The 27,060-nt window shown below is 36.9% G+C and overlaps 1 protein-coding gene and 1 pseudogene across 1 annotated transcript; both read right to left on the bottom strand.

Annotated features, from left to right (window-relative positions):
- Positions 1 to 818: 818 nt before the first annotated feature.
- LOC129658395 (putative zinc finger protein 487) lies at positions 819 to 27,060 on the bottom strand. Its single transcript, XM_055589396.1, has 7 exons — positions 25,708 to 27,060; positions 24,060 to 24,118; positions 16,703 to 16,865; positions 14,693 to 14,819; positions 14,338 to 14,433; positions 4,666 to 4,770; positions 819 to 1,635 (listed from the first exon to the last, which is right to left on the bottom strand). Exons 3-7 carry the CDS (start codon positions 16,832 to 16,834, stop codon positions 1,601 to 1,603), a joined length of 495 nt encoding a protein of 164 aa, XP_055445371.1. The 5' UTR covers positions 16,835 to 16,865; positions 24,060 to 24,118; positions 25,708 to 27,060; the 3' UTR covers positions 819 to 1,600.
- LOC129658384 (zinc finger protein 260-like) lies at positions 1,671 to 4,657 on the bottom strand (annotated as a pseudogene).

The raw sequence follows: 27,060 nt of genomic DNA on the forward strand, positions 1-27,060 counted from the left end.
ATTATTACAGCGAACTGAATGGGTATTGAGGCTTCAACAAAGAAGTACTTCTATTTTTTAAGAATAATTACACCAATTTTATCAGAAAAGACCCTGATGCTGAGAAAGATTGAAGGCAGGAGGAGAGGGGATGACAGAAGATGAGATGGTTGGATGGCATCACTGACTTGATGGACATGAGTTTGAGCAAGCTCCGGCAGTTGGTGATGGACACAGAAGCCTGGCATGCTACAGTCCATGGGGTCACAAATAGTTGGACACAACTGAGTAACTGAACTGAACTGATACCAATTTTAAGAACATTCCCCTACTCACCCTCCTTACACAAACAAAATGTGGTGGTCTTGAAGTTTTATGTCATTAACAATGACAGAAGAACTTTTTAAAATATGTAACTGTCAAGTATATGATTTATATTTAGGAAACTGTTAACTTATGCTAGATTGTCATTTCCCCCCATTCTCCCACAAAAGTTTACTGGTTTTCCACGTTCTGGCTTGTGGCTGTCCTTCTAACCATACTATGGAAATGCAGTCACTCAGTGTGAAAGGAGCAGTGAAAACCTTCATTTTTATTGCTGAGTGGTATTCTATTGTATGCATATATTACAATTTATTTATTCATTTATCTATTGTTTCTAGTTTTTGATTGTTAAGAATATAGCTGTAATGAACTTCATGTGTATTTTTGTGTAGACATCTGTTTTTATATTGATTGGTTAAATACTGGAGAGCAAGATTTCTGGGTTGTTACAGTTATTATATGTAGTGTCAAGCTTTTCTGACATGGTTGTTCCATTTTACATATCGGTGAAGAGTGTGCAGAGTTGCAGTTGTTCCACAGTTTTGTCAATGCTTCATACTGTCACTTTTTTATATAGCTATTCTAATAGCTATTTTATTTAATTGTGGTTTTCATTTGAATATCCCTGATGAATAATGATGTTAGGCATTTTTCACTTATTTATTGGCCACTGCGTATCTTATTTTGTGAAGCATCAGTTCAAATCATTTGCCACTTTTTAGTTCGGGTTCTTTTATTTAAATGAATCCACTAGAGCAAATATACCCACATGTATAAATACCAAAACCACACATTTGAAGACAAAAGCAAGTTGTATAAAACATTCTCACTGATATTACTTGTAAAACAATGTTATTACACATATATACATGCAATGATATATATGCATTATTGTAAAAGTATGAGATGTGTGGGATCAATATTAACCAAATTTAGAATCTGTGGAAGATGTAAATGGTTACAGGTTGTAGAATGGACTATGAAAAGCTTCCTGTGAATCTGGATGGGGGCACTGAGGTCATATACACTAGAGTATTCTAGCCAGTACACCAGCTTCATTCACACTCAATGTTTCTGGTTACTGAACATAGTAAGAGGAAGCAGAACCAGTCCCAAAGCTACCTCTTGCTGATCCTGGCAATTGTTCTGATGTGGATCTAGTCCATTTTGAGATGCCCCAGAGGTAGGCCTGGGGCTGAACCAAACCATTAGGCAGTACAGTCACCCCTCAGCATCTGCTGGGGATTGGTTCCAGGATATCTCTTCGAATAACAAAATCAGCTGATGCTCAAGTCTTTCACAGTAGGCCCTCCATACCCTCAGGTTCTGCATCTGTGGATTCAACCAATCACAGAACCACAGATAGGAAAACACAGACATGCAGGAACTGTATTTGCATGAGTAATAACACAGTTGGGGTTCAGATTCATCAAACACATGTAATAACTCATGATGGGGAGGACCATGAGCTGACATGTGTTCCTCCAAAAGTAAAATCAGAGACTTAGGAGATTATTCAATGTGTGCTTTTAAAAAAGCTTCACGTTCCACAGTTAATATTTTTGTAAATGTCTATTTTCAGTTTTATTTCTATGAAAAAATTTGAAATTAGTATAAAACACTTAGAATAAGGAAAATTTCTGTCCATATTTCCTAAGTTGATAGACTTCCTTCAAAACAAACTTCAGCTATAATAATATCTGAATTCTGTTAAAACCTTCACATTCAAAAAATCTTTAAGATTTCAACTTAGTATCAATTTTCTTGTTCAAAAAATGGCATTTTTTAACATAGGCTGGGTTATTGATATCATCCCTATTATTTGCCTGACATGCAATAAGTACAACTTGTGTATGAAGGTCTCAAAAAACATATAAGATGTTGACAGCTTCCCCCAGGTGTGGTATATCTATTAGTAGTAGCCAACTTCTGGAAGAAAATTTTCTCACATCTGTTTGATTCATAAGATTATCTCCTACTTAAGTTATTTAATAAGCCTTAATTTATATTTCCACACACTCCCTACATATATTAGTAGGGTTTCTTCCACATGTATTCATTTTAAGTTGTCTTATTAACAATATTCATCACATTCATAGTAATTTCTCCCATGGTAACTCTTTCATTTGTTTTGGAATATGACTTAGAGTAAAAAATTTACCACTTTACATTAATAAGGGCCATGTCCTGTATGAATTTTCCACAGTACTTCAAGGTATGAATAGCTAGGTACTAAGATTTCTCTCATTGCTATTAATATATTTAATAGATTTTCCCCCTGTATGTAATTTTGAATGTATTGTGAGAACTGATTTCTTAGAGGTTTTCCCAAATTCAGTACATTCATAGGCTTTCTCCCTTATGTGCCTTCTCTGATGTACTTTGAGACCTGAGTTGCAACTGAAGGTTTTCCGACAATGACTACATTCATAGGGTTTTTCCCGTGTGTGTGTTCTCTGATGTTTAGTGAGATCTGACTTATGATAGAAGGGCTTCCCACATTCATTACACTTATAAGGTTTTTCCCCTGTGTGTATCCTCTGATGTACAATAAGGACTGATTTTTCAGAGAAAGATTTCCCACAATCGTTACATTCATAGGGCTTCTCCCCTGTGTGAGTTCTCTGATGTGATCTGAGGACAGAATTGCAAATGAAGGTTTTCCCACACTGATCACAGTAATACGACTTCTCCCCATGTGTGTTCTCTTATGTACCGTATAGTCAGACTTATAGTAAAAGGTTTTCCCACATTTTTTTACACACATAGGGTTTCTCCCCTGTGTGAGTTCTCTGGTGAACTGTAAGATATAAATTTCTAGAGAAGAATTTCCTACATTCCTTACATTCATAGGGTTTCTCACCTGTGTGAGTTCTCTGGTGTTTAGTGAGATCCGACTTATTGTAAAAGGTTTTTCCACATTCATTACACTTGTAAGGTTTCTCCCCAGTATGTATTCTCTGATGTACCGTGAGGACCGATTTCTCAGAGAATGATTTCCCACATTCATTACATTCATAGGGTTTCTCCTTTGTGTGTGTTCTCTGGTGTACTTTTAGGCCTGAATTGCGACTGAAGGTTTTCCCACACTCATTACATTTATAGGGTTTCCCCCCATGTGAGTTTTATGGTGTTTGGTGACATATGACTTATGACAAAAGGTTTTCCCACATACCTTACATTCATACGGTTTCTCACCTGTGTGAGTTCTCTGATGTATTGTAAGGTATGAATTCCTGGAGAAGAATTTCCCACACTGATTACACTTACAGAATTTCTCACCTGTGTGTGTTTTCTGATGTATTGTGAGAACTGAGTTGCTTATGAAGGTTTCCCACATTGACTACATTCATAGGTTTCTCCCCTGTGTGAATTCTCTGGTGTACTGTGAGATATGACTTATGGTAGAAGCTTTTTCCACATTCTTTACATTCATAGGGTTTCTCTCCTGTGTGAGTTCTCTGATGAATTATGAGGTGTGAATTCCTAGAGAAGGATTTTCCACATACGTTACATTCATAGGGTTTCTTTCCGGTGTGGATTCGCTAATGTAAAGTGCGAAGGGATTTCCTAGAGAAGCATTTCCCACATTCATTACATTCAAAATGTTTCTCTCCTGTATGTACTCTCTGCTGTTTGGTGAGTTTTGACTTTTCACAGAATGCTTTTTCACATTCATTACATTCATAGACCTTGTCTCCTATGCATGTTTTCTGAGTTACATTAAGAACTGACTTCCAGAAAGGTTCCCCCAGGTTATTACATTCAAATGTTCTCTCTCCTGTGTCAAGAAAGTTTGATCTGCTGAAATTATCTACTTTGTCATTATGTTCGTAATCTTTCAGCTTCAAATGTCTCAAAAGAGGTACCTTTTCAAAGGTTTTACCATGTTCATTAAACTCATAAAGACTTTCTCTTATCTTATGGACCATGAGAACTGAATAATTACAGAATGTTTTGTCACATTCATTATGTTCACAAGGACCTTGTCTTTTGTGAGCTTGTTTATATGTGATGAAACTGTCTTCTCACAGAAATCTTCACCACATTCTTTATATTCAAAAGACTGCTCTACATGTTTAATTTTCTCATACGGAAAGAAGTCTTCATTTTGGCTGACATACTTTCTATTCTGAATTAATTCATAAGGTTTCTCTCTTACATGACCTTTTTCATGGTTAATATGAAGGAATAATTTTTCATATGCACTGAGATCATCAGACTTCTTTCTTAAATAGCTTTTCTCAATAATTAATTCTGAAATATATTTCAAACTCATCCCACTTGTGTCACATTTACAGGGTATTTTTATGAAAGGAACTGGGTATGTGCTGAAATTAAACATTTTTCCCAATACATTACCTCTCTCTATAGTCAGTGTTTTGTTGTTGATAAATGGAGCTTGCCAGAAATCTCTGTCATGCATTTCCTGACTCTGTTCCAGCTGGTTAACAATCCTGCAGACTCCTAGAAATAAGCAAAAAACTGTACATTATTAATTTTATTATAGTTATTATAAACTTACCCTTATATACAAATACCCTTTTATACGATTGACCCAGTTTCTTTAAATAAGAGTAATCCAAGTCTGTGTGCCCCATTCTTTCAGCTTAGAAGAAAGAAACAAAACTTGACACAGTGGAAATGGGGAATAAAAACTCAGAATAAAGACATCTACATTTGACAATGTTTACATAGGTAAATACTTCAAGACTTACTATAGGGGTTAAAAATAAATAAAAGCACAGTAAATAAAGGAAGACATATTGTGGGGAAAAAAGACTGAGCCAGGTCTGAAAAATGCAGAAAACCAGAAAGGAAATGAAGATTAGCATATTAGAGTACCCTGGAGAGATATCAGAGGATTGATTTGATCTTTTGAAGGAAACAAATTAGACTTTATCTAATTTTCTTATACTTAATATACTATAGATAAATCTCTATGCTCTACATGTTTCCAGTGTTTCTAGTTGAATTCTCTTTTTAAAATTATTTTAATGTTTTATATATTAATTTATTATACTGATTAAATTTATAGAAAATTAAATTTATAGAAAAGCACCAATTTGTTCCTGCTTAAGAAGACCTGTAGCAGCCTACTTTCTTATTCTCCCTCTACTCATGTGACTTACAAAGTCTACAAATGTCTACCAGGAATGTAAAATCAAAGAGACAAGAAAGATTGAAAGAGGGCCAGATCTATTTGTTTTCAGTTTTGGTATATACATCTTATTCTCTAAGTTTCTGCAAAAGTTATCTTACCCTACTAACACATGCTAACTTTTCCTCATCTTAAATTTGCTGTGATGAGTTTAATACATTAATACATTTTTTTAACTTCTAAACAGATCTCTACATTTCTGTGTTTTATTTATATTTAAAACCATGGAGGACCTAACCTAAAATAATTACTGATACTTATATTTATTTACCCTAAGAATTCTCAGCTAGACTTCACCTTATTATCTTCCTATTCAGTATATACAACATAACAATGATGACCTTACTCAAAAACCTGCCCAGATCCCTTTGTCTCCAAGCAACATTAGACAAGTTAGACTATAGGTAGAATTCTAGGGGAAAAAATACTTTTTAGCAACTATATTCATATTGGGTATCTATACTATCACACCACAAAGCTATAATAAATGTATTCTTTCTCAAAATGACAGACTATTAGGTTTCCAGAAATTGTTCAAGTTCAACCAAGACTTTCAGTAAACAGGCTTACATTTCCATATTGGCTTTGCTCAGAACCTAAACATTAAATATCAGGGAAATTACACTGTGTCATATCTGTTTCCAAATAAATCTTTACAACATCTCTACAATTCCAAGTTATATTTATATTGAAATTTAAAAACAATTACATTATGTACATCTAATTCTGTCACAACACTGAACAATACTCCTTTGTAGCATCAGATCAGATGAGATCAGATCAGTCGCTCAGTTGTGTCCAACTCTTTGCGACCCCATGAATCGCAGCATGCCTGGCCTCCCTGTCCATCACCAACTCCCGGAGTTCACTGAGACTCACGTCCATCAAGTCAGTGATGCCATCCAGCCATCTCATCCTCTGTCGTCCCCTCCTCCTCTTGCCCCCAACCCCTCCCAGCATCAGAGTCTTTTCCAATGAATCAACTCTTCACATGAGGTGGCCAAAGTACTGGAGTTTCAGCTTTAGCATCATTCCTTCCAAAGAAATCCCAGGGCTGATCTCCTTCAGAATGGACTGGTTGGATCTCCTTGCAGTCCAAGGGACTCTCAGGAGTCTTCTCCAACACCACAGTTCAAAAGCATCAATTCTTCGGCGCTCAGCCTTCTTCACAGTCCAACTCTCACATCCATACATGACCACAGGAAAAACCATAGCCTTGACTAGACGGACCTTTGTTGGCAAAGTAATGTCTCTGCTTTTGAATATGCTGTCTAGGTTGGTCATAACTTTCCTTCCAAGGAGTAAGTGTCTTTTAATTTCATGGCTGCAGTCACCATCTGCAGTGATTTTGGAGCCCCCAAAAATAAAGTCTGACACTGTTTCCACTGTTTCCCCATCTATTTCCCATGACATGATGGGACCGGATGCCATGATCTTCGTTTTCTGAATGTTGAGCTTTAAGCCAACTTTTTCACTCTCCTCTTTCACTTTCATCAAGAGGCTTTTGAGTTCCTCTTCACTTTCTGCCATAAGGGTGGTGTCATCTGCATATCTGAGGTTATTGATATTTCTCCCAGCAATCTTGATTCCAGCTTGTGTTTCTTCCAGTCCAGCGTTTCTCATGATGTACTCTGCATATAAGTTAAATAAACAGGGTGACAATATACAGCCTTGCCGTACGCCTTTTCCTATTTGGAACCAGTCTGTTGTTCCATGTCCAGTTCTAACTGTTGCTTCCTGACCTGCATACAAATTTCTCAAGAGGCAGATCAGGTGGTCTGGTATTCCCATCTCTTGAAGAATTTTCCACAGTTTATTGTGATCCACACAGTCACCCTAACCCTTTATAGCATAAACACCCTCTATTAACTGCTAAAATTTAAAATATTCAGCTGTCTTTTTTTTTCTCCTCCTTTTTCTAACTGAAACCTATGATCTTACAAGTATTTACCTCTGATTTCCTTTGAGTACTGTAATTAGTGGTCCTTAACAAGTCATGTGTTTTTAAAAACACAAATCTCAAGTTTTGTTCAAACCTTTAATTTCTGAACAGGAATCTAGAGGTTTATAACTCAATATCTGAATTGAAAAGTTATTTTCTTGCAGTGTTTTCTGAATGAATCAATATAAAGGGCCTTTCATTCATTCAATATTTTTTAACACTTTTACAAAAGTATAACAATAGTATCTGTAAGAGTTACAATTAAGAAATGATCCAATATCCATTATAAGTTATATAACAAAATAAGATAGGCTCTCTTTGGAGAAAGCATAACATAGATAAGAAAATAGCCTCACTCAATATCCATACACTACCAAGAATCAGAATCTATAGCTGATAAAGGCTAATCAAAACAAGCAAGAAACATTTCAGAAAGCTGGGGAAACAAAATCAAAAAACAATCTAAAAAGGAGAGTAAAAAACAAAAGCTAAAAAATGTTAATAATGACAATAACAGGAAAATTAACAAACTATCACCACAACCCAGGCTCTGCTCCATGTACTTTCACATACTAATTCATGAGAATCATTAAGTATACAGAATCCAAGACATAGCTGTAGGAAAGGAAAGCATATATATGGATCATATTCATGAAGGATTAAATGGGAGTTTAGCACCCCAAGTTTTGTTCCACAGAGATGAGATATAGCAGTATTTTAAGCATGATTAATAAAGAAAAACTTAAATGTCATATATTACATTTTGGGGGAAAAGTAACTCAAGTTAATAACATGATAAACTAAATGGTTTGGGGGGAATATAATTTCATTTGGAAATTAGAACAAACTAAAAGAATATGGTTAGTGTTTTGGGTGGTCTCAGTGGAAAATGAGAAAATAAAAATATTTTTTAACGCTTTTACAAAAGTATAACAATAGTATCTGTAAGAAAGGATGAGAGAAAAATAAAATGATGGTATGTCAGTTTTAAGAGTAGAAGGTTCATAGAATCTAATGAATGAAAATAAGTATGGAAGATTGTGCTTTGTGAATGATGATTTCAATAGCAGTTCTTGCTATACTGGAGGAACTGGAGTATCCTATGAGAGATACTCTGCAGACAGGTAAAACATTGAATACTGCAAAAGCAAAAGATGCTAAAGACAAATATCAAGTCACTAAAACCTGATGTCTTATAGATTAATTTTATTTTTGAAGATCCAATGTGACAATTTTACTTCTGATTGGTAAATTTAGTCCTTATACAATTATGGTCATTATTATCACATTGTCTCCTACATTTTACTTTCTGCTTTATATCTGTCAGCTTTACCACTACTTCTACTGTACCTTTCTTCCTTTGTTTTAGACTGATTTGGTTTTTTGTTATCTTTTCCATTTTCTCCTCTATACAACTTTGAAAGTTATACACACCTGTTTCTCCACTTTAGGTGGCTGTCCCTTAAATTTTGTCATTAATATTTAACTTAAAATCTAAAGTGATTCTATAATCTGAAACTTTTTCTAACAGAAGAATCAAATGCAATTTGATCAACTCCCAATTCAATTATGAAACTGTCTTTTAGTATATCATAGTCTTTTTTAGCCTTACAAATTAGGTATCATAATTATTTTTACCCATATATTATTTAGACTTACCCATAAGTTTACTAATTTCTTGTTGCTTACCACTCCTCTCAAGTATTCTTTAGGTTTCACTTTTTTTCTCTTCTGTAGTATCTCTGTTAGAATTTTACTAACAAAATTATACAGTAAAAGGTATTGCTTCTATAATTTATTTCAGAACCAATCCAAATTTAATGATATATCCTGACAAAGATTCTCTCCTTGACTAAATTTTAGTTAAGCTCCTCTGAGACCTATTCTTGACTAGGTCTCAACCTTGGCCTTTCGTGTCTGTTTCTGCTGAGCAGTTTTAGCAAGAATCCTTGTCAGTCTAGGGAGAATCTCCTCGCCCAAAGTTCCTCATGTTTCAACCTTGATATATAAACCCATGGCCTGAATTTAGCAAGAATTCTGTAAGATCAGTTTAGCAAGAATCTCCTTACCCTTGATGTTAACTCTTAGTAATTTTCTCTTCACTTACCCCTTCACTCTGTTGGCTACAAATCCTCAGCTGTCTTTGCTGTATTTAGAACTCAGTTTTATAAAAAAAAACTTTATCCCCCTACTGCAATAGCTAATGAATAAAACCTATATTGCCTTTAACTAGTATCTGGCTTTATTTCTCATAAACAAATCTCATCATTTAAAAAATAGTTTCCTGAGCTCATTATTCTGGATTGACTTTTTTTTTTTTTGCTTCAATTTAGATGTCTCTAGCAGTGTCTCATACCACCCTTATGGCAGAAAGTGAAGAGGAACTAAAAAGCCTCTTGAAAGTGAAAGAGGAGAGTGAATAAGTTGGCTTAAAGCTCAACATTCAGAAAACTAAGACCATGGCATCTGGTCCCATCACTTCATGGGAAATAGATAGGGAAACAGTGTCAGACTTTATTTTTGGGGGCTCCAAAATCACTGCAGATGGTGATTGAAGCCATGAAATTAAAAGACGCTTACTCCTTGGAAGGAAAGTTATGACCAATCTAGACAACATATTAAAAAGCAGAGACATTACTTTGCCAACAAAGGTCCGTCTAGTCAAGGCTATGGTTTTTCCTGTGGTCATGTATGGATGTGAGAGTTGGACTGTGAAGAAAGCTGAGCGCCGAAGAATTGATGCTTTTGAACTGTGGTGTTGAAGAAAACTCTTGAGAGTCCCTTGGGCTGCAAGGAGATCCAACCAGTCCATTCTAAAGGAGATCAGCCCTGGGTGTTCTTTGGAAGGAATGATGCTAAAGCTGAAACTCCAGTACTTTGGCCATCTCATGTGAAGAGCTGATTCATTGGAAAAGACTCTGATGTTGGGAGGGACTGGGGGCAGGAGAAGGGGACGACAGAGGATGAGATGGCTGGATGGCATCACCGACTCGATGGACGTGAGTTTGGGTGAATTCCGGGAGTTGGTGATGGACAGAGAGGCCTGGCGTGCTGCAATTCATGGGGTTGCAAAGAGTCGGACACAGCTGAGCAACTGAACTGAACTCAACTGAGCAGTGTCTCATTCCCTAGGAGGCAATGTGATTTCCCCTCTGGCTGTTATTAAGATTTTCTATTTTGGAGAAGGAATTGCTTTTATGGAATGCATATTGCATCTCTCTTATTCCTTGTTATTTACTTCAAATTTTATGTCAGTTTCTTCTTGCTTATTTTTCTCATCTTTCTGTATATAATTTTAGCAGTATCTATTCTTCCTTAAGATTACTCCAATTTGTTTACTTCACTGATTTTGTTTCAACTGTTTTCTGAATTTTATGTCCCATAATTGTTTTCTACCTTACTAGCATATTTCTTCGGAGAAGGCAATGGCACCCCACTCCAGTACTCTTGCCTGGAAAATCCCATGGATGCAGGAGCCTGGTAGGCTCCAGTCCATGGGGTCACGAAGAGTCAGACACGACTGAGTGACTTCACTTTCACTTTTCACTTTCATGCATTGGAGAAGGAAATGGCAACCCACTCCAGTGTTCTTGCCTGGAGAATCCCAGGGACAGGGGAGCCTGGTGGGCTGCCATCTATGGGGTCACACAGAGTTGGACATGACTGAAGCAACTTTTCAGCAGCAGTAGCATATTTCTTGAATTCTTCTATCACAGAAGTAATCGATGCATTCTTCTATTTAAAATTCATGATTCAATATTTTATAACATTTCTTATGTACTTTATAACTACTATGATCATGCTTCTGCTGCTGCTAAGTTGCTTCAGTCTGTCCGACTCTGTGAGACCCCACAGACAGCAGCCCACCAGGCTTCTCTGTCCCTGGGATTCTCCAGGCAAGAATACTGGAGTGGGTTGCCATTTCCTTCTCCAATGCATGAAAGTGAAAAGTGAAAGTGAAGTCACTCAATCGTGTCCGACTCTTTGAGACCCCATGGACTGGAGCCTACCAGGCTCCTCCATCCATGGGATTTTCCAGGCAAGAGTACTGGAGTGAGTTGCCACTGCCTTCTCCCTGTGATCATGAGACAACTCTATCTAATCTACTACTTTTGTTACCTTTTCCACCCCTTTTTTCTTGTAATTGTCTTGAATGAATTTGTGCTGGTTCCTTTTTGATTATTCAGCTTCAAAGAACATGAGCTTTTTAAGAAACAGCCAACTAGATGAGGTTTACTTGGGAGAAGGAATAGAGCCATGTCTTAGGCCAACAGGATAATTCCTTATGAACAAGTGCTTTATACACATACCAGACTTGGTATATATATCAACTCAGATCTGCATTCCTTTCTCAACAGAGTAGCAAGTGGCTTGCTCTGTTGGTAATCATGGAGTCAGGGTTGGCACCACTGCAGCTACCAACTGAGGAACACCAAATGTGCTGACTTCACAGAGACTACATTGCCTAAGGAGCTGAACTGGAGCCATTAAGACTCAAGCTTCCCCAGCAGTTACCTAGAGAGGCTGTTTGATATAACCCATAAATGAGAGGGAGTTAAAAACTCTACAGACCAGTCTTATCTAATGAGAGTGAGGAACAAGAAGACAGAAACTTCCCTTCCACCTCTCTGGCAGACTGTTTGAGGACACAGTGGTTCACATTAAGACTATGAAGTCTTGCTGACTGTGAAACTAGAGGTGCTTATCATAGAGCCATAGCTAACTAGGTAATGGCCCCTTTGTACCTACCATTCCTCTTCACCAGCCTTACTCCTCATTTGCTCATTTTTTAAGGCGGTCTGTACATGAGTTTGAGTAAGCTCCAGGAATTGGTGATGGACAGGGAAGCCTGGCGTGCAGCAGTCCATGGGGTCACAAAGAGTTGGACACGACTGAGTGACTGAACTGACTGTACATCCTAGCTAATTACTATCAAGTAAGTTTTTGCTTTAAATTCAGTGTTCTAGGATTACCCACTAAGATAGCATGTAAGTTTATTAACCCACATTTAGGTGTCTGAGAGGGTTTTTTTTTCCCCCACAAACAGAAAGTCTCTTTTCTTATATTGTCAGAGAAATAAGACTGCTACTTAAAAATATGGTTTAAGTATCTGTTTCCACACTTAGCCCTAATGAGTCTGCTTTGCAGAACCAAACTGTATCCAAAGAAGTTCTACCTCCCTGGGGGCAACATTGTGGTTAATCTAAAGGTTAGGTTTCACACCTCAAGAGTATTTACTTGACTTTGTCCCCGAAAAGTACTTTGCCAATTTCTCTCACAAAGAGAAATGCTTTTTTTCCATCCACCTGCCATAAATATACTCCTACTTGAGTTTTTCAGTGATTTTAACACTTTTATACTTGTGCTGATTTGCGATTTTAGATATTCTCTAGTGTCATAAACTGAAATTGTATTGCTCATTTATATTAATGATTCTGGATGACCTGAGGCAAGGATGGAGAAAATGCTGACTTCACACATCCTTCTTCAAAGAAGTTCACTCTGTCCTTTAAATACTGGCTTCACTTAGCTATAGGACACCACATTCTCCACCCAATCTGCAAATGCTTCTTCCCTTTTTTCTGCTGAGCCATCTCATTCTCATGTCTTCTGAAAGGTAGTGTCCCAGGGTATAAGCCTTCAGACCTTTCAAATATGTACATTCCTCCTCCTAAGGAGAGATGTTATCTAATCCCTTAGCTTTAAATACTACATTTTGAAGCTTTAAATACTGTGAAAGCTGACACGTTTTCAAATAAATATCTACCACCTGGATTCTTCCCTAATCTACTTCTGCTTATATACCCAAATGCTGATTCACAAGTAAACCTGAATATTTTATAGTCACCTGAAACTTGATGTGCGCAATTTAAACTCCTATTAACTTCCCCCAAACTGTTTCCCCCCATTTTTTCCCAATCTTGGCAATTGGTGCTCATTGATCCAGTTTTTCTGGATGAAATCCTTGGAGTCTTTCTTGATTCTTCTCTTTTTTTCATATTCCTTGTCCAATTCAACAGCAAATCTTATAGGTTCCCACCTTCAAAATACATCCATAAGCCAATAACTTTTATTCTTCCTCACCACTTTCAACCAAGGATAAGCTACCGTCGCATTTACACAGACAGAAATACTATTCTGATTGATGTTCTTGCTTTCAGCCCTCTTCCCCCAATATCTTCTTCACTCAGCAGTTAGAGAAATCAATTTAAAAGACATATCAATGTATGTTGCTTACTGAGTTAAATTATGCCAATGGCTTCTCATCTCAGAATAAAATCAAAGTCCTTATCATGGCCCAAATGGCCCTACATAATTTGAGCTCCCAGTGCCTTTACAATGCCAACTCTTACTATTCATTGCTCATTCATTTCCCCCAATCCAGAGTGATATTTATGTGTCCTCAAACACATCAAATACATCCCTGCCTTAGTAGACTGACATTTGATGTTACCTTTGCCATCAAGACTCTCCACGATTCTCATTCTCATTTTATTCAAGTTGATATCATCAGAAAGCCCTTCTTGATATCCTTTCTAAAGTATAACACTCCATCATTCTTACCCTTCTCGATTTCCTTGGTATTTACTGGCATATTTTATGTATATACATGTGTTACTGCTTGTTGATTGTCCTTCTCTCCCTATCAGAATGTAAGCTCCATGAGGTCAGGGACGAAATTTAGTTCACTGATGTATTTCCAACACCTAAAACCTGAGTGATGCTCGTGGGTACTCAATATTTGTTGAATGAAAAAATGAACATATGAGCAACAATTAAGAATAAAAAGCCTGTGGCGGATTCATTTTGATATTTGGCAAATCTAATACAGTTATGTAAAGTTTAAAAATAAAATAAAATTAAAAAAAAAAAAGAATAAAAAGAATTCATACCTGTCACCAGGTGTCCTATTTAACACACCCTAACTCACCTGGGTAGCTCTGGCTTGGAGACTCTGCCTCTAATACCCATGGATGCTCTCCTTGTTCCAACTTGAAGATAAGTTCTGGTTTAGGGATGCAATACCCTGTGAACAGGAAATGACATGGGAATTGGGCTAGACTCACAGGCTTTGGGGCTTCTGAAGAAAACAGAAAATGAAGCTTCAGACACCCATTTCAAACTTTTACTAGAAAAAGAAAAACATTCTTTATAGTGTTTCAACAATCCTTCTAATCACCCTAAATCTGAAGTCTAAATATGATCAAACCCAAAAAAGCTTCCACAGGATTTAGCAACCAAGCAAGGATGTGCAACTAGGAATCTACATGGAAAACAATCCCTACCCACTGAGATGAGGTGACTATAGTTCTCCAGCATCACATCCCTGTACAGGGTCCTCTGAGCAGGGTCCAGCTTCTGCCATTCCTCCTGAGTGAAGCCCACAGTTACATCCTCAAATGATAAGGATCCCTGAAATAGCACATTTGTGTTCAAATTCAAGTAATCATAACTGGGAGACATGGAAAATATGTATGAAGTGGTTATACTGTTCACTATTCAGAATTAATAAAAATGTGTGTGATGTCTACTATTGCATTCTACTTGGTTGGAGAGGGAGAAATCATAATAGATATTCCCTACTATTGTTATAAGTTATTGGTGCCTGCAAGCCATAAAGAACTCTCCTACTTTGGGGGAATCTGAAGACAAAGCAACGTTACTTTTATCAAGGTGCATATAATCTGAAAACAAACATACATGCATATAACTACAATAAGAGGTTATTATAGTGAAAAGATATGCAAAGTTGATAGAGATTACAAAGGGGACAAAAGATCTATTCCTGCTATTAGGGTAGGTTTCACTGAGGAGGTTAAAAAAAATATTACAGTAATATTCATGAACATAGGGCCACAGCATAACAATGTATACATCTAAAATATATAGTTAAAAGAATAACAATTAGCACATAAGAGAGTGCCATTCAGGACTATGATAAGATTAAAAGCTATAGAGGTATTCAAGGAATGAGTTATTGAATAATTTTGGACCTAACACCTGTAGAATAGGGGTGCCCAAAATATCTGGTTACTTTTGCATCTGGGAAATTTATTTACAAATTTATGATTTAGAAAAAAATGTAGGTAGACACCTGAGTATTTACTTCCCATAACTGAACAGACTGTTTCACAGTTTTCATCAAGAGTAGATTCCATCTCAAGAAACCACTTTCTTTGCTCATTTATAAGAAGCAACGCCTCATCAATAAAGTTGTACCAAAAGATTGGAGTAATTCAGTAACATCTTCACGCTCCACTTCTGATTCTACTTCTCTTGCTGTTTCTACCATATCTGCAATTACTTCCTCCATTGAAGTCTTCAATTCCTCAAAGTCATCCATGAGGGCTGAAATCAACTTCTTCCAAATGACTGTTAATGTCGATACACAAACCTCTCCTATGAATCAGAAACATTCCTAATGGTTTCCAGAATGGTGAATCCTTTCCAGAAGGTTTTTAACTTACTTTAACAGATCCATCAGAAGAATCACTATCTATGGCAGCTAAAACCTTATAAAATGTATTTCTTAAATAATAACATGTGAACAGCAAAACCACTCCTAGATCTGTGGGCTGCAGATGTTGTATTAGTAGGCATTGAAAACTACATTAATCTCATTGTACATCTCAATCAGAGCTCTTGGATGACTAGGTGCACTGTCAACAAACAGTAATATTTTGAAAGGATTTTTTTTTTTCTGAGCAGTAAGTCTCAATAGTGGGCTTAAAATATTTACCAAACAATGTTGTAAACCAATGTGAGGTCATCCAGGCTCTGTTCTTCCATTTACAGAGCAAAAACAGAGAAGATTCTTAAGAGACCTAGGACTTTTCATATGCCAAATGAGCACTGGCTTCAACTTAAAGTCAACAGTTGCAGTAGCCCCTTACCTGAGAGTCAGCCTGTCCTTTGAAGCCAGGCATTGACTTCTCCTCTCTAGCTATGAAAGTCCTGGATGGCATCTTCAAATTTTTTTAAAAATTGACATTTTAGAGATTTTTTTATAAAAGATTTATTTGATGTGCTGAATCTTAGGTGCAGCACATGGAATCTTCACTGTGGCACGTGGGATCTTTTAGTTGCATTATGTAAGAACTTTAGTTGCAACATGTGAACTCTTAGTTGCAGCATGCAGAATCTAGTTCCCTGACCAGGGATCAAACCTGGGCCCCCTGCACTGGGAACATGGAGTCTTAGCCACTGGACCACCAGGGAAGTTCTGTCCTTTTCTGGCTATAGGCTGTTTTGTCTACACTGAAAATCTATTTAGTATACCCACCTTCACTAATTACCTTAGCTAGATCTCCTGGATAACTTACTGCAGTTTCTATAACAGCACCTGCTGCTTCACCTTGCACTTTGATGGTATGGAGACAGCTTCTTTCCTTAAACCTCATGAACCAGTCTCTGCTAACTTCAAACATTTCTTCTGATGCTTTCCTCACCTCTTTCAGCCTTCATGGAATTGAAGAAAAGAGAATTAGGGTCTTCCTCTGGATTAGGTTTTCATTTAAGGGAATGTTGTGGCTTGTTTCATTTTCTATCCAAACCACTAAAACTTTTATATCATAATAAGGCTGTTTCACTTTCTTATCATGTGTGTTTACTGGAGTAGCACTTTTAATTTCCTTTAAGTACTTTTCTTTTGCATTCACAACTTGATTAACAGTTTGGTGCAAGAGGCCTAGTTTTTGGTCTGTCTAGGCTTTCAACATGCTTTCCTCACTAAATTTAATTATTTCCAGCTTTTGATTTAAAGTGAGAGATGTATGACTCTTACTTTCACTTTGACACTGAGAGGCCATTGTAGAGTTATTAACTGGCCTAATGCCAATACTTTTTTGTCTCAGGGAATAAGGAGGCCTGAGGAAAGCTAAAGAAACTTGGAAACAGCTGGTTGGTAGAACAGCCAGAACACATACAGTATGTAAGTTAATCTTACATGAATGTGGTTTGTGGGGGTCCAAAACAATTACAATAGTAACATCAAAGATCACTGATCACAGATCACCATGACAAATATAATAATAATGAAAAAGTTGAAATATTGTGAAAATTACCAAAATATGACACATTGATATGAAGCACGTATGCTTTTGGAACAATGTGCCAAAGACTCAATGCAGGGTTAACATAAACCTTCAATTTATTAAAAAATAATAATAATGCAGTATCTGTTAAGTGCAATAAAGCAAAGCACAATAAAACAAGGTATGCCTGTATTATACATGACAATGAAAAAATGGAAATGACAAATGTCTTTCAGTAAAGAAATGGAAAACTAAAATGTGGTATGGTCTCATAGTAAGACATTATAAGGTTTTAATAAATACAGTATTAATCAACTTGGACCAATCTTAAATAAATATTAGAATTTTTAAAAAGTCCCTCTGTGACTCTAGACAGATATTATCTTTGCCTCCCCTTCACTTCTGATGGTAACCAGCAATATGTGACAATCTTTAGATTGAAGGTGCAATACTCCAATCTCTGCTTCTGTCATCAGACAGTGTTCTCCCCATTTGTCTCTATCCTGGTGATACTGTGATATAGTAAGGATTATATATTCTTGTCTCTGGCAAGAAGAAAGACAATAAAAATTAGAGAGATACAGCCTTCAGAATGGGAGAAAATAATAGCAAATGAAGCAACTGACAAACAACTAATCTCAAAAATATACAAGCAACTCCCACAGCTCAACTCCAGAAAAATAAATGACTCAATCAAAAAATGGGCCAAAGAACTAAATAGACATTTCTCCAAAGAAGACATACAGAGGGCTAACAAACACATGAAAAGATGCTCAACATCACTCATTATCAGAGAAATGCAAATCAAAACCACTATGAGGTACCATTTCACACCAGTCAGAATGGCTGCGATCCAAAAGTCTACAAGTAATAAATGCTGGAGAGGGTGTGGAGAAAAGGGAACCCTCTTACACTGTTGGTGGGAATGCAAACTAGTACAGCCACTATGGAGAATAGTGTGGAGAGTCCTTAAAAAACTGGAAATAGAACTGCCTTATGATCCAGCAATCCCACTGCTGGGCATACACACTGAGGAAACCAGAAGGGAAAGAGACACGTGTACCCCAATGTTCATCGCAGCACTGTTTATAATAGCCAGGACATGGAAGCAACCTAGATGTCCATCAGCAGATGAATGGATAAGAAAGCTGTGGTACATATACACAATGGAGTATTACTCAGCCATTAAAAAGAATACATTTGAATCAGTTCTAATGAGGTGGATGAAACTGGAGCCTATTATACAGAGTGAAGTAAGCCAGAAGGAAAAACACCAATACAGTATACTAACGTATATATATATGGAATTTAGAAAGATGGTAACAATAACCCTGTGTACGAGACAGCAAAAGAGACACTGATGTATAGAAAAGTCTTATGGACTCTGTGCGAGAGGGAGAGGGTGGGAAGATTTGGGAGAATGGCATTGAAACATGTAAAATATCATGTATGAAACGAGTTGCCAGTCCAGGTTCGATGCACGATACTGGATGCTTGGGGCTAGTGCACTGGGACGACCCAGAGGGATGGTATGGGGAGAGAGGAGGGAGGAGGGTTCAGGATGGGGAACACATGTATACCTGTGGCAGATTCATTTTGATATTTGGCAAAACTAATACAATTATGTAAAGTTTAAAAATAAAATAAAAATTTAAAAAAATTAGATAAATAAGTGGAGTATAAAAATAGAATGAACAAAGCCAAAAGTTGCTTCTCTGAAAATAAATCAACAAAATTAACAAACCTTTAGCCAGACTGACAAAGAAAAAAGAGAAAAGACTCAAAATATTAAAATCAGAAATGAAAATACTTTTACTGACCTAATAGAAATAAAAAGAAAATAAAAATAAAAAGACAATACTACAAACAATTATATGTCAAAAAATTAGAAACTTAAATGAGTAAATTCCTAGAAACACAGAAATAACCAATTGACTCAGGAAGAAATACAAAAAGTGAATAGCAAGCAAAGAGATCAAATCAGTAATCAAAAATCTCTCAACAAAGAAAAGTCCAGAACCAGATGACTTCACTGGTGAATTTTAGCAAACATTTAAAGAATAATTAACACTAATTCTTCCCAAACTCTTCCAAAAATAAATGGAAGAAATAGTCGACCCCTGAAAAAAACAGGGGTTAGGGGTGATGACCTCAGTGCAGTTCAAGTTGGCCCTCCTTATCTGTTTCTGCACCTGTAGACTCAACCAACTGTGGATTGTGCAGTACTGTAATATTTAGCACTTAAAAAAATCTACATGAGTGGACCTATGCAGTTTAAACCTATGTAGTTCAAGGGTAAACTGTAATTCTTAATTCAATGAGGCCAGTGTTAATTACCCTAATATTTAAGCCAAATAAAGGAATCACAATGAAATGAAATTACAGGTCAATATGCCTTATGAATATAAATGTAATATACTCAACAAAATACTGTAAGATTGAGCCCAAACAACATATTAAAAGGGTCATGGGGAATTTGCTGGCAGTCCAGTAGTTAGGACTCTGTACTTCCACTGCAGGAGGCACAGATTCGACCCCTGGTAGGGGAACCAGGATTCCACAAGCCATCTGGTGCAGCAATCAATCAATCATGAATCACGATGAAGTAGAATTTATACCAGGAATGCAAGAGCAGTTCAACATGAGAAAATCAATTTAATATATTAAATAATGATGAAAATCCCCACAAATTGCTCAAGTGAAGCAGAAAAAGCATTTGACTACATCAAAAACCTTTTCAGGACAAAATCACTCAATAAACTAGGAACAGAAGTGAACTTCTCAACATGATATAAAGGCATGCATGAAAAACTCACAGCTAAAAATATTTAAGGGTAAAAGACTGAAAGCTTTCCCACTTAAGTGAGGAACAAGACGAGAATATTCACTTTGGGCACTTCTATTCAACACTGTAAAAGAAGTTCCAGCTAGAGAAAATCAGGCAATAAAAAGAAATAAAGGCATCCAAATTAGAAAGAGTTAAGTAAAACTAACTCTATCTGTAGAACATAATCCTATACACAGAAAATCCCAAAGAATCCATCAAAAAACTATTAGAGCTAATAAATTCAATAAAATTGTAGAACACAAGATTAACACAAAAAAACTCTGTTGTTTTACTATACACTGACAATGAACAATCCAAAAGTAAATTAAGAAAACAGCTCTACTTATGATAGCATCCAAAAGAATAAAATACTTCAGAACAGAGTTAATCAATGAGGTACAAGACTTATATTCACTGAAAATTACAAAACTTTGTTGAAAGAAATTAAAGACCCAAATAAGTGGAAGGACATTCCTTGTTCATGGGATAAAATACTTAATATAGTCAAGATCAGAATACTTCCCAGAGTTTCACATATTTGATGAAAAATCCACTGGACTTTTTTTGCAGAAATAGACATGATCTTTAAATTTGAAGATCATGGAAATGCAAGAAACCTCAAATAACCAAAACAACCTTGACAAAGAGAAACAAATCACAAGACTAACACATCTTAACTTCAAAACTTGCCACAAAGCTAGAGAATCTAAACAGTACAGAACTGGCATAATGAAACACATATAAATCCAGTGAACGAAACTGAAAGTCTGGAAATAACCTATACTTACCAGGTGGGGCTAGTGGTAAAGAACTCACCTGTCAATGCAGAAGACATAAGAGATGTGGTTCAATCCCTGGATTGGAAAGATTCCCTTGGAGGATGGCATGGTAGCCCACACCAGTATTCTGGAGAATCTCATGGAGAGAGGAGCCTGACAGGCTACAGTCCATAGGGTTGCAAAGAGTCAGACATGACTGAAGCGATTTAGCACAAACCTATACATCTCTGGTCAACTAATTCTTAACAAGAGTACCAAGGCCATTCAATAGGGGGAAAAACAGTATCTTCAACAGATGGTGTGGGGACAATGGAATATCCACATACAAATAAACAAGATTGGATCCCTTCCTGTTATATATGCAAAATTAACTCAAAATAGATCAAAGACCTAAAAATATGAGCTAAAACTGTAACACTTTTAGAAGAAAACATAGTAAATCTTCATGATCCTGATTTGGCAACAAGTTCTTAGATATGACATCAACAGCACATACAACAAAAGATAAATATATAAACTAAATTCATCAAAATTAAAACCTTTTTTGATTCAAAGTATATACAATCAAGAGAATGGAAAAACAAGTCAAAGAATGGGAAAAAATACTTTAAAATCATATCTGATGAAAGCCTAGAACTCAAAATGCTTTGATAATAAACAACCCAATTTAAAGATGGACAAAAGACATGAATAGACATGTCTACAAAGTAGATATAGAACTATCCAACAAGCACATAAAAAGGTGATCATTGGTTTTTAGGGAAAAATAAGATATGACTTTACATACACTAGGAATGCTATAATAAAAAAAAATGTAGACAACAAGTGCTGTTGAGGATGAGGATGAGGAAATCTCATATATTGTTAGTAAAAATGTAAAATTGTGCAGCCATTGTGAAAAAGTTTAGTGGTTGCTCATGCAGTTAAAAATAATTAACAGAGGACCCAGCACTTGCACTACTAAGCCAATACCACAGTTAAAAACAGGTTTTCTTCCTTTATTTTTTTTTTCTTTTTATTTTATTTTTTTTGATTTTTTTTTAATTTTATTTTATTTTTAAACTTTGCATAACTGTATTAGTTTTGCCAAATATCAAAATGAATCCGCCACAGGTATACATGTGTTCCCCTTTAATGAGAATATTCAAGACAGGAAAAGATGCAGTGATACAGGCAGTAAACAGGTTTTCGAACAAAAATGTATACAAATATTGATAGCAGGACTATTCACAATAGCTGTAAGGTGTCTATTAATTGATAACTGTATAAACAAAATGAGGTACATCAATACAGTGGAATATTATTGAGTCACGAAAAGAAATGAAATCTTGGTAAAAGGATACTATCAGCTATAAAATGAAAAAGGTCTGAGGATCTAATGCATAACATGGTGACTATGTCGATAACGCTGTACTATATAACAATGTTTGCTAAGTGTTAGAAATTTGCTAAGAGAGAACTTAAATATCTCATACACAAAAAAAGATAAACATGTGAGGTGGCAGATGTGTTTACTAGATAGGAGGAATCCTTTCACATCAAACTGTCATGGTATACAACTGAAATATCTTACAATTTTGTCAATTATACCTTAACAAAGCTGGGGGGAAGGAATAAAGTCTGATGCATACAACAATATGGATGAAGCTTGAAAACATTATATTAAGAGGAAGGCACAAAAAACACAAATTGTATAGTTACATTTATATGAAATAGCTAAAAGAGGCAAATCTTTAAAATCAGAGCATAAATTAGTGGTTGCCAGTGACTGGGGTAAAAGGGGAATAGAGAATGACTTTAAAGGGTATTAGGTTTTATTCAGGGATGATGGAAATGTTCTGGAACTAGAGAGTGATGATGCTTGCACAGTACTGTGAATGTATTAAATGCCACTGAACTTACACTTTAAAATGGCTAAGTAGGGGACTTAGAGGTCCCGTGGTTAGGACTCTGCTTCCACTGCAGGGGGGAACGGGTTTGATTCCTGGTTAGGGAACTAAGATCCTGCATGCTGTGTACACAGCACAGCCAGGAAAAACTAAAAACTAAAGTTAAAATGGCTAATTGTTTTCGCGTGTTTAAATAATATATATTATTGGTGACTTTTACTGACCAAATTCTAGCAAATGATGAGGAAGAATTCATTCTGCATGAAGGAGACTGAAATTTGATTATGTGCAGAAATTTCTTCTATTAACTGAACACTACATATCAAGCAAGATAGATAATTTTATAAGTTTATTATAAGGACATGCAGTCAACTTATTCTGTAGATGTTCTAACAATAGTTTTATCCAGGAATGGGGAAAAAAAAAACATCCTGTAGACAACAGAAAGCTGTCTACACAAGCATCAGTAATATGGTCTCCTGAGAAACCTCATTAACTGAGTTTTACTTGAGACCATTATTTGCATCCATTGAAGAATGATTTCAGGTATTTATTTCATGGTTGCCACCAGAAGGTTGTTCATCATTTACATGAAAAGAAACAAAAGGTTGTTTTTTTTTTTTTTTTCTCAGGTTTCAATGCCAGAAAGTCTTTAGGGGGAATCAGGCAGCTTTATTCACATGATCAATGAAAGCCATGTAACACAGAGTCTTATTTTTGGCCATGACTACCAGAACAGTCAGAAATATTTGCAGCTCACTCTGATAACCGCATAACCTCTGAGAGAGAGAGAGAGAGAGAGAGAGAGAGAGAGAGAGAGAGAGTGTGTGTGTGTGTGTGTGTGTGTGTCTCCTTGCCAACTCTGCTCTAGTGACTTACTATTCCAATGCTACTGGCCTGGAAAGGTTAATGTCACCATCACCTGCAATCTCAGGCCTCATTCTGGGTTTTACAAACTTTCCAGGTGATTTTAATGCACATTAAAGTTTGAGAATAATTATGCTAGACTGTTTCCTTCAGGTTCATTTGATATATTTCTACTGTTCTGTTCTTTGAAATAGAACAGTAGAAACCTCATAAAATACATTGTAAAACAAACTGTAGAAAGACTTGCAACAACTCACACAGAATTTCTTCATATTTTGCTGGTCTTGGAAAAATGCTGAAATCTCTGAAGGTATAGCTGGCATAGAAAAAGAGGAATAAAATCATTAGAGGTACAGATTGCCTGCAACTCTTGGATTTGCATTAAATAGCTACAAACATCACCTGGTTAAAATGCTTCTCTGTGAAGGAATATCCTTTTCATCCTGGAGAAGGGGCAAGAAGGAACACATGGAAAAAGTATCCACATGTCTATGTGTGACTGTGATATGGTCATGCAGATATTGGGTGTGAAAATTTTTCACTGGCTGAATGATATTAGTTTCTACTTTTTAAAAACAACATATGTAGCTCTTTATTTGAAAGAAATTAAAAAATTATAAGGAAATTGGTTAAATTACAATATTCTAAATGAAGGAACACAAAGCCTTCATTAAGTTATACAGCAAATATTGTAACATACATGGTTATTTTCTTATTTACTACTTGAAACAGAGAATTCACCCAAAGCTATGAAAAAAGGGAAGGAGGCACTTTAAGGTAACATTACTTTTTAAGTGTTTTTCCAATGTATATGAATAGATAAATAACAAGGACTTACTGTATAGCACAAGAAACTATATTCAATATTTTATAATAACCTATAAGGGAGAAGAATCTGAAAGTGTACACACACACACACACACACATATATACATACACATATGTTTCACAGGTAGCCCTAGTGGTAAAGAACCCACCTGCTAATTCAGGAAACATAAGAGGCATGAATTCTGGATTGAGAAAGTTCCCCTGGAGGAGGGCACGACAACCCACTCCAGTATTCCTGCCTGGAGAATCCCATGAACAGAGGAGCCTGGCAGGCTACAGTCCACAGGATCACAAAGAGTTGGACATGACTGAAGTGACTTAGCAAGGATGCATCCATACATATATATGTGTGTGTGTGTGTATGTGTGTATATATATATGTATGTATAAATACATATGTAACTGAATCACTTTGCTGTACACCTGAAGCACTGTAAATCAATATTTCAATTTAAAAAATCAACTAATTAAAAAAACCATTAAAAAAATGGATAAAAGTAAAAAAAGTTTGTATAGATCCTCAGAAAGTTGCCTTTTAATAAATGTTTTACCAGTGATGATGCAGCAGCCACTGGCCTGGGTATCAGGAGACTCAACTCTTGGCTCTGCCACTAACACAAAACCAGGGAAATTCACTTGCACCCTCAGGACCAATTTTTCCCAACTTTTTCACAAGACAAATAGAAAACTCTTCCTATACTGATATGTGTAAGAAAATCATCAGAATATTTTTAGATGCCAGATTCACTATGATTAGAGCTCAAAATCTGGGACCAGTGAGTGAAAAATAGAGAGTAGGGTTAAACCAGGATTGGTAAAACAAAATTTATTCTAATCTAGCTTAAAGTTCCTTTCCCCATACCTTTTCCTCAAAACCCTTCCAAGGAAGTTAAGTTTCCTGAGTAGCCTAACCCTCCCTCATTCCTCTCAGCCCAGTTCCCCTCTCTTCTAAAACCTAGTCCGGACTTTGTTCCACTAGGCAGCCTATGACAGCTTCTGAATGTGGCAACATCATCCAAATTTCATTCATTCTGAACAGGCGCTTCAAACCTGGGACCTGCTCTGCTAAGAAACTCACTCAAATGGTGGAGCAGTTCTCTCCCACGTCGTATTCTGTTCCTAGAGCCTTCTCCTTCTTACTTCACAAGAGGCACTTTATTCCAAAATAGATGAGAAATGTGCCTAAGGGACAAATTCATTTAACTGGAACCTTCACCAAAGCTCGCAATTCAATTCTTTGTACACATTATTCCACAGAATATCAGGTAAGACCTTGAATAAATTCAAACGCATGCTGCTTAGAACACAGAGAAAGCTAGACTGTTACAGAACTCAGAAACAATTATGCTGCCCGTCCCAAGGACTCCAAAAGCATTCAGAAATCTCAGATACAGAGGTGCTACATGCAAATATTCAAACGTTCAAATTATGTCTTAACACGTCAAATTATTTCTGCTAAGCGCTGCGGATGATGCCAAGCTGGCTTTCATAATCAAGAGAGTAAAGGCAGAAGATCATACATTTGGAGAAAATGTTTGTCTTCTAGTTACCAGATAGTTTCATGACTTTTAATATATAACTGTCCTTTCAGTCTCAATGTCCTAATTTGTCACAAAGCGGAGAGTTACACTATCCTAGATGAGAAGTGAGTTTGTGAGCCACAAACTAATGAGTGAGAAGAATGATTATTTCTATGAACATCAGCAGCTAATATTTACTGGCAGGCACTATGCTACATTATTCTATCTCCTGAACAACCCCACGAGGCACATGTTATTAATTCCTCGAGTTTTACACATGAGGAAATGAAGTGTCACGAGGTAACTCTGCCGGATAATTCCTATGTACCAAGTTCTGCCCTGAACCGAAGCGTCCCTCAAACCCGCCCCCTCTTTCAGGCAGGGCTCACCCATCACATCACGCCTATGCACTTGCCCGGCTCGCGGCTCGCGTCTACGCAGTCCACCTCGTGGAAAGGCCGGATACATGCGGAACCGCAGCCTCACCGAGGTCCCGTGTCCCCTCGCCCGACGCTGGCTACTTCCCCTGACGGAGACTCCGCCTAGGCAGCCCCTACCTGTCCGCCTTCTCGGGTTCTGACGCCGAGGGTCCCTGCCCCACGCCGGCTCGCTGGAGCTGCGTAGGGTACCCCTCAGCTGTCGCCCAACCATTCTGCTTCGTCTGCCACTCCCACTCGGGCCGCACCTGCTCAAAGCCGGGGGCGCAGACCTAGACGCTTCAGAACCGTCTCCCACAATAGCCCCTGAGACTTTTTAGAGGTAGAGCTCAAAGGGTATTGCACATGCGCAGAAGGAGCTGCAGACGAGCAAGTCCCACCCGTAACCACGCGCGGCGAGCTCTCGAGCTTGCAGACTCTATCTCCCAGAAGCCGGCTCCCGGAGGACCTTGAGAGAATTTTAGAAATCCGACA

Source organism: Bubalus kerabau, chromosome 1 (genome assembly GCF_029407905.1).
Source record: "Bubalus kerabau isolate K-KA32 ecotype Philippines breed swamp buffalo chromosome 1, PCC_UOA_SB_1v2, whole genome shotgun sequence".
Taxonomy (NCBI): domain Eukaryota; kingdom Metazoa; phylum Chordata; class Mammalia; order Artiodactyla; family Bovidae; genus Bubalus; species Bubalus kerabau.